General features: G+C 38.7%; 1 protein-coding gene across 2 annotated transcripts; it reads left to right on the forward strand.

Moving 5' to 3' along the window:
- Positions 1 to 1,763: 1,763 nt before the first annotated feature.
- Positions 1,764 to 13,093, forward strand: LOC307142682 (transmembrane protein 272-like; the record flags this gene model as incomplete). Of its 2 annotated transcripts, XM_079843720.1 has the most annotated exons (5): positions 1,764 to 1,919; positions 4,666 to 4,734; positions 4,823 to 4,873; positions 4,964 to 5,170; positions 11,431 to 13,093. In XM_079843720.1, 4 exons carry the CDS (start codon positions 4,671 to 4,673, stop codon positions 11,622 to 11,624), a joined length of 516 nt encoding a protein of 171 aa, XP_079699846.1. In that variant the 3' UTR covers positions 11,625 to 13,093. The 2 variants fall into 2 exon arrangements, with proteins under 2 accessions (XP_079699846.1, XP_079699845.1); XM_079843719.1 differs by lacking the exon at positions 1,764 to 1,919 and having other exon boundaries at positions 4,653 to 4,734.
- Positions 13,094 to 15,267: the final 2,174 nt, after the last annotated feature.

The following is a 15,267-nucleotide window of genomic DNA, read 5'->3' on the forward strand; positions in this document are numbered from 1 at the left end:
GTTATAAAAAGAAAGATATAAAGTAGAAAAATATATATTACAAAATGAATTCAAACAAAAGTATTACCTCGGGAGGAGGGCCCAAGTCCAAAGAAAACAAAACAATACCTCTAACTCCTAAGGGAATAACATTAACTTACCTATACAAAACAAAAAGCAAAACAAAACATATAACTTCCCTCACTCCCTAACTAATCCATAAACAGGAGAAAAGTAATGGGTATCCTCCCCCCTACGTTACCCATAGAAAAACTTGTCTAATCATAAATAACAAAAGCTACAAAGGCACCCTCTCACACACATTGTGAACATACACCACAGAGCGCAACTCGCTCGTCTGGACTTGGAGAGCGGAACAATCTCAAACGCCGCGCTGTCTCTTCCCTTCCTCAGTACTCTCTCTGCGGTTTTATATTAGACTCCTCAGGACACGCACCAGTCAGTGCGCGGGCAGCGCTCACAGGTAACTAGCACAGGTGGTGGCCATCAATCCTAATACTCAGACATACAATTAGAGAGAGAGAGAGAGAGAGAGAGAGAGAGAGAGAGAGAAATACACATGCACTGGCAAATAACACTCTTGGTATACAATACACAAATGAATACGTCCTTGGACGTAACAATACATACCATTCTCATCTCCGTGCGTGCCATAACTCTGTCTGACGCACCCACCGCTAGCCTAGCTTAGCACAAAGACTGGAGGTAAAAGGCTCCAGCTAGCCTAGCTTAGCACAAAGACTGGAGGTAAAAGGCTCCAGCTAGCCTAGCTTAGCACAAAGACTGGAGGTAAACAGCTCCAGCTAGCCTAGCTTAGCACAAAGACTGGAGGTAAATGGCTCCAGCTAGCCTACTGCTCAATAAGTTACAAAATAACACCAACATTTTCCTATTTACATGTTGTGATTTGTGTAGTTACATTGTGTACTAAGACCGACAGAAAATTAAAAGTTGTGATTTTCTAGACCGATATAGGAACTATTCTCTCATTCCTGCGTAATAATCAAAGATCTTTGTGCCGTACCAGGGGTGATGCGGCACAATGATATTACACAGCCCCTGAAAATAGTCTAACTTCCATCAACATAACCAACATGACAACCTGCTTGCACAGAGAGCGCTGGGGACTATTTTCAGGCGTAAAGCGCATGTTTAGAAAGCTAAACTTCCATTACCATAATTGAACTTCAGCTCTGGTCTGAAGGCTTCCTAAAGCTCAGCGATTGTACACACTGTAAAGACAGTAATGACGACATTGATTTTACACAATCACCGTAATACTAACCTGCTACACCTGTCACTCCCTCATCAAACACCATTCATAAGCACCCACCTCAAACTCACTCATTGTCTAGTCTCGCCAGTCTCTACATGAGAGGGAATTTACCCAACCACTCACCTGTGTTTACATTCCTTCTTCTTTCCTCCTCAAACCACTGATCTATTAGACTGTATCTCTGTATCTGTGTGCTCATCCTCCATCCTGCAAAGAGAAGGACTTGTCAGTTAAGTGTGACTGTACATTGAACTGCTTATGCTCTTCACTCACCCATTTAATTCTATCCAAACCTATCTGTGAATAAAGACTCACCTCCTGTTTCACAACACAAACTTAGTTTTTGTTTTTTTCCCACTGTGACGACCAAATAAATTTAAATTATTTAGAGATTTTCTTCTGAAGGACAGTGATTGCAGCTTATTGAATACATTATCCAGAAATATGCAATGCTTGTCATTTTAGTTCGCACAACAAGAACCGGTTTGACTTGAAATGTTACAATTGTGTAAAAGAAAAAGGATAAATAAGAAGCGATGGTGAAACCCTCTAAAACAGAGCACAAACTCCACGAAGAGTCATTTCAGTCCGTTTCTAATCCCGGAGTGTGTCAGGTAAAGACTTTCCAGAACCAGAACTTCAGGTAAGCATTTTTGTGTAAAGTTACACTTGCCTATGTGTAAGAGAAATGTCTGTCAGTGTATTTTTACATACACACTCGTATTTGTTAATTTAGTAGATTTAAATCGATCAATACTGTAGTTGTACAATATTTAATTCAACTCAACACTAACTCAAATCAATATTATGTTAACACTTTATGTACATTGTGTTAAGAAGATAATTGAACATGCAAGTTTAGTATTTAAAAATGAAACATTTGTTTTTGATGTGATGGTCTGTCTTTTTTTTATTTCTTCCAAACTCTTCATTCCAGTACCATGACCTTTAATACATGCACAGTGAATTCTTTTACAATTCATGAACATTTAAACAGAAATTTTGCAACCGACTAGTCTAAACAGTCTGTGTATGCGATCCATTTGAATTAGACTACTCAATCTAGTCGAATCCCATACTGAATGGTGCTAAAACTAGCTCAGATACAGGTGATGTGCTTCCCTTGCATTATGATTATATTGAGCTTAAGTGTTTACTTAAGTAACGTTAGCCATTAAAGACATTTATTCAAATCAACTGAATCAATAGACCAGTAATTTTAAACCTAATAGCCTATTGTAAACAAATTTCCTCCAATAAAAGCTAGTCCACATAAGTCAGTGTGGGTCCTGTCCCAAATGGAACACTTCATATGCACTTTCAGTCTTGCGCACGCAGCAGCCATTATAAGTCCCATTGTCCGTTGAGTCCATGAGACCGCAGGGTGTCCCATTTGTCATTTTAGGTTTCAGAAGGGTGCTCGTAGGCGCCCTCATTTGCGGTCGATACACTCAAAAAAATAGCACATTGGTTCCACGTGATTACACCACATTATCTTAACAACAATGGATGATGTTCAACCAGCTTGAAATATTTGTGTTCATTTAACATGAACAGATAACATTCACTAAACATGATTTAAATACTTATTTTTAACTTGAATTAATGTTTTTTTTATTGAACTTCAATTAATCATGCTATCTTAAATTTAATCCTTGATGTTAAGCTGATAAGTTTACATCACTTCCAATGAATCCCATTTAGTCAAGTTACTACTATGTTATAAATTAATGAATATCACCCGTTTTCCTCATAATGCAATGATGACTACGGAGGCAGCAAATACACTCAAAAAAAAATACTCTTTGAATGAACATAAAAAAATTATGTAAAGTATTTCCACATGATTAACTTGCTTTATATTATTAAAAACAGCTTTAATAGATTTAGCAGGTCCTCACCCCGAGCACATTCTCTACACTTCACCACAATGGTAACCTCCAAAAACACTAACATAACACAAACTTTTAAACACCAACATAAGAAAACATTAAGCATTCAAAAGTCTCTCCATTTTCTCATCTTGTTAAAAATGCATCAAATTGCACTTTATTTAAACATTTACTCTCCAAATTCAGCCCCTTTGCAAAGCATGATGGGTAGTGAAAGTCTTATTTCTTTGGGTTACTTGATTGAAACATGTTATTTCAAAATGAAAACTTTATGTTTCACCAACGAGTGACAGTTTTAAGTCAGTTTAACATGACACAATCATGTTGAAATGAAAAATAGCCAAAATGGCATTAATTTAACACAAATTGTTCAGGTAAAGTGAACAAAACTGAAAAAATCTTTTTTTTTGAGTGCATGCGCCCTCAAAGCGCACTTTTGCCGAGCCAGCACGCCGTGGCAGACTTCAACCAGACAATTAAAGCGGTGTTATGTCACAAGTGCGGACTCAGAGGAAGACGTGTGTTCAGGGTGGTATTTGGGACAGGGCCAATATATTGTTGTTTATTACAATCGCAACCACTTGCGTGTCTGGGTTTGAACACGCTTCTCGTGTACGAAAAGTATCTGTACACATGACGGGCGGCTAAATCGCAAGAAAAACCTGATGTGTACGGATAACTATACATTGTCTAAGCGTCGTTAGGATGTTGATATAGTAACTGTTCAAGTGTCGAGTTTCATTAACTCTTTCCCCGCCGAACAGAATTTTCCGGGTTTTCACTGTTATACGCTTGGGGGCGTATAAGAGTTCAGAATCTCCTGATCAAAACACATGCCAAGAAGAAGCAGAAACAAGTGATCTCATATGTAAGCAGATGCATATGAAAAATAATGCGATCATCAACATTAAACAGCAAATAAACCAAAACTGCCTAATGTTACTGAATGAAATGTCGACCCAGGACGGGCTATAGGTCTGTGCAAGTATTAGGGGTGATGATGGACACGATCTACTCCATCTGTGTTTGATCATCGTTCTGAATCTGATCCAGACGTAGTTTTTGACAAAAATGTAATTTTCTCTGTTTTTTATGAAACTTACCCATATTCAAGTAAAAAAGACTGCATGGTTTTTTGATGTTGTTTTAAAGCAGAGGCTCTGTTCTTTGTTTTGATATATTGCATGTTCAGATATTAATACAACAAAATATTCTGGGGGCCATTACATTTTTGTGAAAATGATCAAAAACACTGGCTGGCAACTAAAAAAAAAAAAAAAACGCTGGTAGGGAAAGAGTTTACTAGATTGGCATGACAGAAGAAAATGGAAAAAAGTTTTCGGAAAAAAAACTAACGCATGCAAAATCTGAGGTTAAATGAAATTATTTTGTTTTAACATTAACATGACCGTAATTTAAATGTAGCCTTTGTAAAAATATAAAGCAAAACATTACATTTGCAAACGGTTTAGTTGTGATGTTGTATGATTTGCATAGGAACCATGGATCCAAAGCAAATGTGGAATTACGTGAAATCTCCTCCAAAAACTAGTACAGCCTGCCTTGGTATGAGCATTTTACTCCCTAAACAGTTGTTACTTCTGCACTTAATGAACATGACATATACTAACTTTTGGACTGATTTGTATTTCAGTGATTTCAAAACTACTATTCCTGGCTCTTCCCATTGCTCAGATTGCAATAGGTGTGTTGCAGTGATTGTAAGTTCTGTATTTATTCCTTTGCTATACCTTCAGTTATTTAAGGTGCTCTTGTGTTGCCTATTCCCTCACAGGTGCAGTACATCTGCAAGACTGTACCCAGCAGCACTATATCCCAGTGTATGTGCTGGTGTGTGGAGTGTTTGGTGTTGTTTTGGCCTTGCTGTCTTGTCTGCCCTGCGCCCGGAAGACGGAAGAGGGAGGTAAAAATTCGCTGGACCTCATCTGCAAAGTGTGGAACGCTCTGGTTACTACCTTCTTGGTCTGCTGGTTGATCAGTGGTAAGATTGGGTGGCACATGTGGGAGGAAAAGGTCATTTAATGTGTTCATAGGTCTCTGAAAGCTTCTGTGCATTGTTCAGTTAATCCACTACAAAGACACTTGCCAAACAAACTGCAGATTTTCATTAGAATTCTAAACTGTGAATGGAAAATGCGCTCCATGTGTTTTTTTGTGTGGGTCTACCTGAAATTTGGGTGTGAATATTAACTTTTGTTCTGTAAAATAGCTAAGACAATGTCTGTTTTATATGTAGCCTAACTAAAATGCAAATTTGAAAAAAATACAATGGTACAGTTTTGCTCTTTTGAAACATTAAAAAATATTTAATTCTTTGTGGGGTTTTTTAATAGATTGAAATGATTGCTTTAACAGTTAACATTTAAGGGGCTATATGTAAGACTGTTCATGTGGCCTATTAATTGCTTTTTTATTGCCAATGTGTGAATCCCTTGTAATGAAACTTAAAGGAACACTGCAGCAGGCGCAATGGTATTACGCAGCGCATGAAAATAGTCTAATGCTGCCTTCACGTGGTATCGGAAATATCCTACTTCCCACTTCTGAAGTCGTGATTACGAGCTCATTGCATTAACATTTTGACTTGAGAGGGCGTTCATGTCCTATTAACTAGACAACTAGTACGATAATTCTGATAGCACGTGAAGGCAGCATAACTTCCGTCAACATAACCAACGTGACAAACTGCTTGCACAGAGAGCGCTGGGGACTATATTCAGGCGCTGTGTAATATGATTGCGCCGCTGCACTCATGGTACGGCAGCAAAGTTCCTTGATTATTACGCAGGAATGAGAGAATAGTTCCTAGCCATATCGGTCTAGAAAATCATAACTTTTCATTTTCCGTCGGTCTTAGTACACGATGTAACTACAGAAGAGTCAAGTTTTAAATAGGAACAATATCGAAACTCTTTGGTCATTTTTGAGCGAGATGCTAACGGTCTAATCAGATTCAATGATCTATGCTAAGCTATGCTAAAGGTGCTACCGCCAGACCCGGAGATCGGCTGAATGGATTTGAAAACGGTAAAACTCAACTGTTTAACTCTAGGGGAGCTGGAAAATGAGCCTATTTTTTAAAAAAGTGGCGTGTTCCTTTAAAAAACAGGGACCTTCGCTGACTTCCTAGGTTGTCTATGAAAGCCTATAGACTAATGACTCGGGACGTTTTTGCTGGGAAAACCAAAATGATGTGATGTTTACGTTCCCGAGAACCTCTCTTCCGTTAGATGTTTATACAATCTTCAGGATAATGCCGAAGGAGCCATTTTCAATGTGTCAATCAAAGAAAAAAGATTCATTCAAATTATATAGTCTCACATATAGCCAGAGCTCTATAGTCTCAAATGTACTTTATAATCAAATGATCATAACAGTGTAATTGTAATGACCTAATCTGTCCACATGATGCCAGTGAATTGCAGAGCTTGTGTAAATACTGTATATCCACATCGCTATGATCTTTACTGCTGTTCTGTCACTGCTGTCATTTTTGTTGTGTTTTTTTGTTATTGATGAGAAAAGACACAGCGTATTTACACATATTTACATATTCATCAAATGTTGCTCTCAGCAGCGTGGATGCTCGTTAACAGTATATCGCTGCAAAGTTATCTCCAACTTCTTTTGACTTGAAAAGAACTTCGCCGTGAGCATATCGGGGCCTTGAATCACATTCAGGCCACATCCACACGAAGCCAGAGCTTTTCCTATCCGATCTTTTTTTTCCCTCGTCTCAAGAAATATCTGTGTATACACGAAACCACTGAAAACGACTCAAAACGATGTAGTATACATGCCAGACCAGTATGTGGCGCTGTAATTCTGCCAGCAGAGTTGTGGCTAGAAGGGGTACAGCAACGGTCGGAAGTGAGGCAAAGTCAAGTCAAGTCAAGTCAACTTTATTTATATAGCGCTTTTAACAATGTAGATTGTTTCAAAGCAGCTTTACAGTGTTAAACAGGAAAATAATGCAGCATAATTTTATTCAGCTGTATAGCCATTCTGGAAAAATTTCAAGTATCATACAGTGACAGTGTGGGCTTTAGATCAATAATTTGATCAGTAATTTAGTTTAAATGGTTAATTTAGTTTATTATTTAGATGTATTTCGATGTTTAGTTGAAAAATTTAGTGTCCCCAACTGAGCACGCCAAGCCAGAGGCAACAGTGGCAAGGAAACCAAAACCCCATCAGGTGACCTAATGGAGAAAAATAAACCTTGGGAGAAACCAGGCTCAGTCGGGGTGCCAGTTCTCCTCTGGCCAATTAACAAACAGCGTATTATTATTATTATTCTGGCAGTTTTACAGCTCGGAGGTCATAATAGATCAGAATATTCGAGGGACCGGGGGCAACATGCTGGAGACGGGTTTTGTTGAGGATGATGTTGATTAAATAATTATTTAATTGTAATATTCGAATGATCGGAGGCAACACGCCGGAGACGGGTTTATTGAGATGCCGTGTCGATGAGGCAGTTGCAGGGGGAGTCTAATCACGGTCTCCCAGACACTTCGGGGTCCTGTGTTGGTCTTCTCTGGGCGCAGGTCCACCATCTGATCTGGATCCGGCCTGGATCCGGCTGACTGCAGTAAACCTCGGGATAAAACAGAGAGACATTAGCGTAGATGCCATTCTTCTGATGATGTAACGAGTACATCAGGTGTTATGGGAAGTGTTCCCGGTTCCGGCTGACCTAGTTAATGCAGCCTAACAATCATTTCATTGAAAAAGTGTTTTATGTGTATGCCACAGTAAAGAGATGTGTTTTTAGTCTAGATTTAAACTGACAGAGTGTGTCTGCTTCCCGAACAATGTTAGGAAGACTGTTCCAGAGTTTAGGTGCTAAATAGGAAAACGATCGACCGCCTGCAGTTGATTTGGATATTCTCGGTATGATCAACTGGCCAGAATTTTGAGACCGCAGTAGACGTGATGGAGTATAATATGTTAAGAGCTCGCTCAAGTATTGGGGAGCTAAACCATTTACTGCTTTGTAAGTAATAAGTAAGATTTTAAAATGTATGCGATGTTTAATAGGCAGCCAGTGCAGTGTTGACAGAACTGGGCTAATATGGTCATACTTCCTGGTTCTAGTAAGAACTCGAGCTGCTGCGTTTTGGACCAGCTGGAGTTTATTTATTAAGCGAGCAGGGCAACCACCCAGTAGAGCATTACAATAATCTAACCTTGAGGTCATGAACGCATGAACTAACTGTTCAGCATTTTGCATTGAGAGCATGTGCCGTAATTTAGATATATTTTTAAGATGGTAGAAAGCAGTTTTACAGATGCTAGAAACGTGGCTTTCAAACGAAAGATTGGTATCAAAGAGCACACCCAGGTTCCTCACTGACGACGAGGACTTGACAGAACAGCCATCAAGTGTTAGACAGTATTCTAGGTTACTACTTGTGGAGCTTTTTTGTCCAATAATTAAAAATTAATTTTTTTCTGAATTGAGTTGCAGGAAATTACCAGTCATCCAATGTTTTATATCAGCTATGCATTCCGTTAATCTTGTGAATTGGTAAGTTTCTTTAGGGCGTGAAGAAATATAGAGCTGAGTATCGTCAGCATAACAATGAAAACTAACGCCATGCTTCCTAATGATATCTCCCAGTGGTAGCATGTACAGGGTGAAGAGTAGCGGTCCTAGCACTGAGCCTTGTGGTACTCCATACGGAACTTGCGATCGGTGTGACATATCTTTATTTACTACTACAAACTGATAACGGTCGCATAGGTATGATTTAAACCATGATAATGCAATTCCACTAATACCTACATAATTTTCGAGTCTATTCAAAAGAATGTTGTGGTCGATAGTATCAAATGCAGCGCTAAGATCGAGTAACACTAATAGAGAGATACAGCCACGATCGGATGATAAGAGCAAATCATTTGTAACTCTGACGAGAGCAGTCTCAGTGCTATGATACGGTCTAAATCCTGACTGGAAATCCTCACAGATACCATTTCTTTCTAAAAAGGAACATAATTGTGAAGACACTGCCTTTTCAAGTATTTTTGACAGAAAGGGTAGATTTGAGATTGGTCTATAATTGACTAAATCTGTAGAATCAAGTTGCGGTTTTTTAATAAGTGGTTTAATAATAGCCAACTTAAAAGTTTTCGGTACATATCCTAATGACAAAGATGAATTAATGATATTAAGAAGAGGATCTATGACCTCTGGTAGCATCTCTTTTAATAGCCTAGTTGGTATAGGGTCGAGCATACATGTTGTCGATTTTGATGATTTAACGAGTTTAGCCAATTCTTCTTCTCCTATAGCAGTGAATGAGTGTAATTTTTCCTCAGTGACACTACAATGCTCTGTCTGATGTGATGCTGTATTAGACGGCTGCATGGTTAAAAAAAATTTCCTAATATTATCAATCTTACATGTGAAGAAGTTCATAAAGTCATTACTGCTGTGCTGTTTACAATCATCAGAAGTTGAAGCTTTATTTTTGGTTAATTTAGCCACTGTATCGAATAAATACCTTGGGTTGTGTTTGTTTTCTTCCAAGAGAGTCGAGAAATAAGCAGATCTAGCAGTTTTTACAGCCTTTCTGTATGTGATCATGTGCTCTTTCCACGAATTACGAAATACCTCTAATTTTGTTTTCTTCCAGCTGCGCTCCATTTTTCTGGCTGCTGTTTTAAGGGCCCGGGTGTGCTCGTTGTACCACGGCGTTGGACTATTTTCTTTAATCTTCTTTAAGCGCAGAGGAGCAACTGTGTCTAAAGTACTGCAAAAGAGAGAGTCAATAGTTTCTGTTGCAACATCGAGTTCTCCTATACTATCTGGGATGCTGAGCAGATGATACTGATGAGGGAGATTATTTAAAAAGCAATCTTTAGTAGCGGCAGTGATTGTCCTGCCATTTTTAAAGCGAGGAGGCGGCTTTGCAACCTTAGCTAAATTAAGTATACATGATACTAAGTAATGATCTGAGATGTCATCGCTCTGCTGCAGAATTTCAATGGTATCAACATTTATTCCATGTGACAATATTAGGTCTAAAGTATGATTATGGCGATGAGTGGCTCCTGACACGTGTTGCCTAACTCCAATAGAGTTTAGTGTGTCTTTAAATGCTAATCCCAATACGTCTTTTCCGTTGTCAACATGGATATTAAAATCACCAACAATTAGTACTTTATCTACGGCCAGTACTAACTCTGATAGAAAATCAGCAAATTCTTTGATAAAGTCTGTATTATGCCCAGGTGGCCTGTATACAGTAGCTAACACAAATGTTGAACGGGTTTTATCATGTACACTACATAGCGTTACATAAAGCACCAAAACTTCGAAGGAATTATATTTGAAACTAGACTTCTGAGTAATACTTCTGAGTAATACAAAGTAACAGTAAATAAATTTGCTACTTACCAGATTGTGTTTTATTAACGCCTACACCTACCCCAACCCTAAACATACCCTTACAATAATGCAAATACAGTAATTAAATGACGCAATATTGATGTGCGCATGCCCAGTGGCCGTAGCTGTATCTCTTCTAGTCTTTACCGTGATGGACGTGGTGTGATGACATCACCGTTTCACAAAATATACGGATGGGTTTCAGATTTATCCACTCTGGGACACCTAAAACGCCGGATCCGTCTGGACAAAACGCTGAACATTTTTACATATATAGCTAAACGTGTCTCTGTGTGGACGGGGCATAGTCTCTTGTACGTTACTTAGTTGTTGGCTGCAGTTCACTTAACGGCCACAGGTGTCGCTAAAGACAAGGGTTTCTGAAATCTACAAGCCTCTTTGACTATTTAATTAGTTCATTAAAAAAATAAGTAAAGGTTAAAAAAAATGTGAAATGAATGTTTTTTTTTAAGTCATAAAAATAGACAAGTGAAGTTTTTATTGCGCTTTATACAACTGAGATGGTTTCAAATCATATTCACAGTATTAAATAATAAGTAACAGAATGATCCCAAAATTCATCAAATGATAATCTAAAAAAAAAAAAAGATTAAACAGGGAAGTAACAGGATCAGTGATGTTTACTTCATCAAATGATAATCTAAAATAAACAGATTAGACAGGGAAGTGACGAGATTAGTGATGTTTACTTCATCAAATGATAAGATTAAACAGGGGGAAGTAACCGGATCAGTGATGTTTACTTCATCAAATTGCCAATGTCATCAAATCGAATCTAAAATTCTATTTCTGAATTTAATTTGTTTCTTTTTTTTTAACAGGTAGTGTGTGGATTTACTCTATTTACCCTCCTAACTACAACAACACCGTGGCTGAAGTTCCCTACTGCAATAAGACTCTCTACTTGTTTGCGTTCTGGACCACCACTCTGGGATACATTTTGTTAGGTGTGTTTCTGCTGCTTGGATGCTGTATGTGTATCGGTCTTTGCGTTCCTGGATGTATAAAAGATTAGCAAAAACTCTGTGGGCCATCTTAAAGGTGCAGTAAGTGATTTCTAAGAAACCCTGTTGATATTTGAAATCAATCCAAACAAACACACCCCTCACTTTATTGCTTAACTCCCAAAATGCACAAACACACAGTGAAAGAGTGGATGTCTCTTTATCATAGCTGAAGCGAAATAAGGCTTTACGACAGACGCGGAAGTCAGTCCTGGGACCATATAGACATGCATATCCTGACGTTACGCCACTGCTTTGCGAAGAATAAAGAGATGAAAAATGAACGACAAGGAAGAACATACAAGAGTAAATACAAGCAAGAGTTGGTTGTTAGTCTCCAGCAGCTCCAGACAAACAAGTGACACTCAGAACTGTCCTGTTACTAAAGCTCACATTACAACAACAGCCTTTCTTGATTCTGTGAAACAGCAAAATCAATGTTACTCATGTGTGGAGCAGAAACAACACAACCTCTGCGTCCGTTTTCAGGCCTTCCCTCTTCAGTCTCTCCAGCGCTGGAAAGCTTTTCTAATATTAACGCGGGTCCTAAAGCTCTTGCCTGATCATAACCCAGTGATATTCCTCTGAGCTTTTCTCTTTTGTAATGTCTCTCAGCCATCTCTCTTTCTACAGTCTTTCTTCAAATCTCCCTCTTGCTCACTCTCTCTCCTCCCCATCATGAGTGGATACGCCCCCTACTGCTGATTGGCTCACTCTCTCTCCTCCCCATTATGAGTGGATACGCCCCCTACTGCTGATTGGCTCACTCGTTTTCTCCCCCATCATGAGTGGACACACCCACTACTGCTGATTGGAAGTGTGTTGTACTGCTTGGTCCAATCCCCGTTCTCAGAAATCGCTTACTGCACTTTTAATGGATCATGATGACAAGGTTCTTGATGGTTTGGATGATAAACTCAACTGAACCTTGTGTATAAATAATGTGTTTAAAACTAATGTTTAATTGTCTTTAAAAAATAATTTGGTTTTGGTTACATTTTAAGAATTGACAGTAAAGAGAATGAATGTTATTGTCTTTTGCGCTTACAATGAATGGTGATTTTAAATAATAATAATCTAAATCTCCTTAATACCTTAATAACTATTTTGTAACAGAATATTCTTTGACTTTATTAACCTAAACACCTCTGACTGGCAATTGCGTTCAAGAAATCAACAGCTATGTCTGTGATTGGGAACATTGCTCAACGCTGCAAAAATATGTTGTAAGTAGAAACCTTGGATGCTATTCAGAGTGCATATAGCCAGAGCTCTACAGTCTCAAATGTACTTTATAATCAAATGATCATAACAGTGTAATTTTAATGACCTAATCTGTCCACATGATGCCAGTGAATTGCAGAGCTGGTGCAAATACTGTATATCCACATCGCTATGATCTTTACTGCTGTTCTGTCACTGTTATGAGCAATCAGAAGCAGTGTAGCAGCCGGTCGAAAATAAAGGATTTAGCTCATGCACTGATGTTGTACTGTCTTCCTTTGTCTGTTTATTGTACTTATTAACTTCACAACACCGTAAGAGCTAGATGAATAAACAATATTAGAATTTGTAAATAATTCATGTTCATATAAATGAATCCCACTCGGAGTGGAGTGGGTCAGGTAAGACCACTTACATTTGGTGCCATTGATCCGGCTGGGAGTGAGGTCTAGGATGATTGAGTGTAATGGACAGAGCTGTGTGTGTGTGTAAACCTCACTCCCTTGGCCTCAAGAGGCGTGCTAGCGGCTGTGGTCTTTAGCGTCCTTGTTAGTGTGCCCGCCTCCCAAGAGAAACTGGTTCCAAAGCCTCTCTGAGCGCTTAGTGTTGTAGTACTCGAGACCAGTCTTAGTCTTGAGACCGGTCTTAAGACCATTTTTCGTACTCTGCCTTGTCTTGGTCTCAGACTAAGAGGACTCTGGATTTTGTTTCAAGACAGTCAAGCCCACAACTGCTGGGATATCATTAAATCGCCGGTGCATTGTCTGATGTATTTATTAACATCATTAATGTGATTGGATGTAAAAATGACTGCTTCAGATACAATCAATAACTTATTTTTAATTTGAATTATTTATTGTGCCGGTTTAGAAATTTATGAGGGACTGAAAAAATGTCACCAAAATCAATAAAAATGCTCACAAATTTCAAGATATTGTTGCAAAAAAGAACTTGTATGAGTTTTCACAAATTTGAGCATGACTGCAAACATGATATTGCTTTTATAACACACATTCAATGATTAAAAACAACGCAAAACTAAAAATATTCCCAACATTATTTATGCATTTGTGATTTACCAATTCAGATACATCTTCTGTACCACCTCTGCATTGTAAAGATGAATTTAGTTGTTAATGATTAATCTATAACAGCTCTATACAGTGTCTTATTCTAATTATATTTACTGATGAAAAATAAGACATTACTCAGGCGGTAATGTGGATATTTATGAATTTAAGGAGTGCTGGTCTGGTCTTGGTCTTGACTCGTTCTCGCCCTGCCTTGGTCTTGTCTTGGCCTCAACCCCTCAAAGTCTTGGTCTTGTCTTGACCTCAACCCCTCAAAGTCTTGTTCTTGTCTTGGCCTCAAACCCTCAAAGTCTTGTTCTTGTCTTGGCCTCAAACCCTCAAAGTCTTGTTCTTGTCTTGGCCTCAAACCCTCAAAGTCTTGTTCTTGTCTTGGTGTCAACACACATTGGTCTTGGTCTCGATTTGGCCTCAGATTAGGTTGTCTTGAACACTAGCACTTACATTTACAATTTATGGGGCCTTTCACACAGAACACGTTTTCCATTCCACTGCGCTACTTTTTAATTATTTTTCTATGTAAAGGTGCTAGACGGATGTGTTTAACCTTTGCACTTGCATCTTTTGCAGCGTCTCGCGCATGACATGGCATTCCAAAAATGCGGCGCTCAAGTTGAAAGTTGAAACATGTTCTCTTTGTGAACCTGCCCTAAGGCGTTCTCATGCTGAATAAAAAATGTCTTTCTGAGCCCCAAACTGCTGTTATTTCCATTGGTGGTTTTAGGAAAGATTGTACAGATGTGTAAAGATTGTCTCGAGGTCCTGTTTTTATACTAAATTGCAATAACACAATGATCTAATTGTTTTGGTTAAAGCTGCAGTCCGTAAGTTTTGTCTCTTTGTCGCCATCTCTGTTTGAAACCTGCAATTGCAGTTATTTGCGATAAACAATACTCAACAAGGGAACAAGGCAAACATGAGGGCTTAAATACACAAAGACTAATGACTAAACAAGACACACCTGGGACAATCTTTTGCTTTTGACTACAGGCAAATCTCCAGTTGTCACTGATGATTGTCATTTAGACCTTTCTGGATTACAATCCGCCATCAAAATAATCAGTTTAATTATTCCAGCTGCCGTGAGAAAAGGCTATAAATGATCCGCCACCTGCAGCATCCTCACATGCGATAGCCTACCAGCCGGACTCCTTCTTTATGTGTACAGACGTGAGGTAATGACGCAAAGACGAACGGCGCCATGCTCGAATTTCCCGCGGAAAGCCACCAGTACCACTCAAATTATAACACATTATTGCAAGATTACCGTTGTGAATTGGGCTAATAGGGCTAAGGAGATCATTCTGAACACTGGCTGATTATGTATTTGCTCAAAAATGGA

Source organism: Gobio gobio (assembly GCF_949357685.1).
Source record: "Gobio gobio genome assembly, chromosome: 2".
NCBI lineage: Eukaryota > Metazoa > Chordata > Actinopteri > Cypriniformes > Gobionidae > Gobio > Gobio gobio.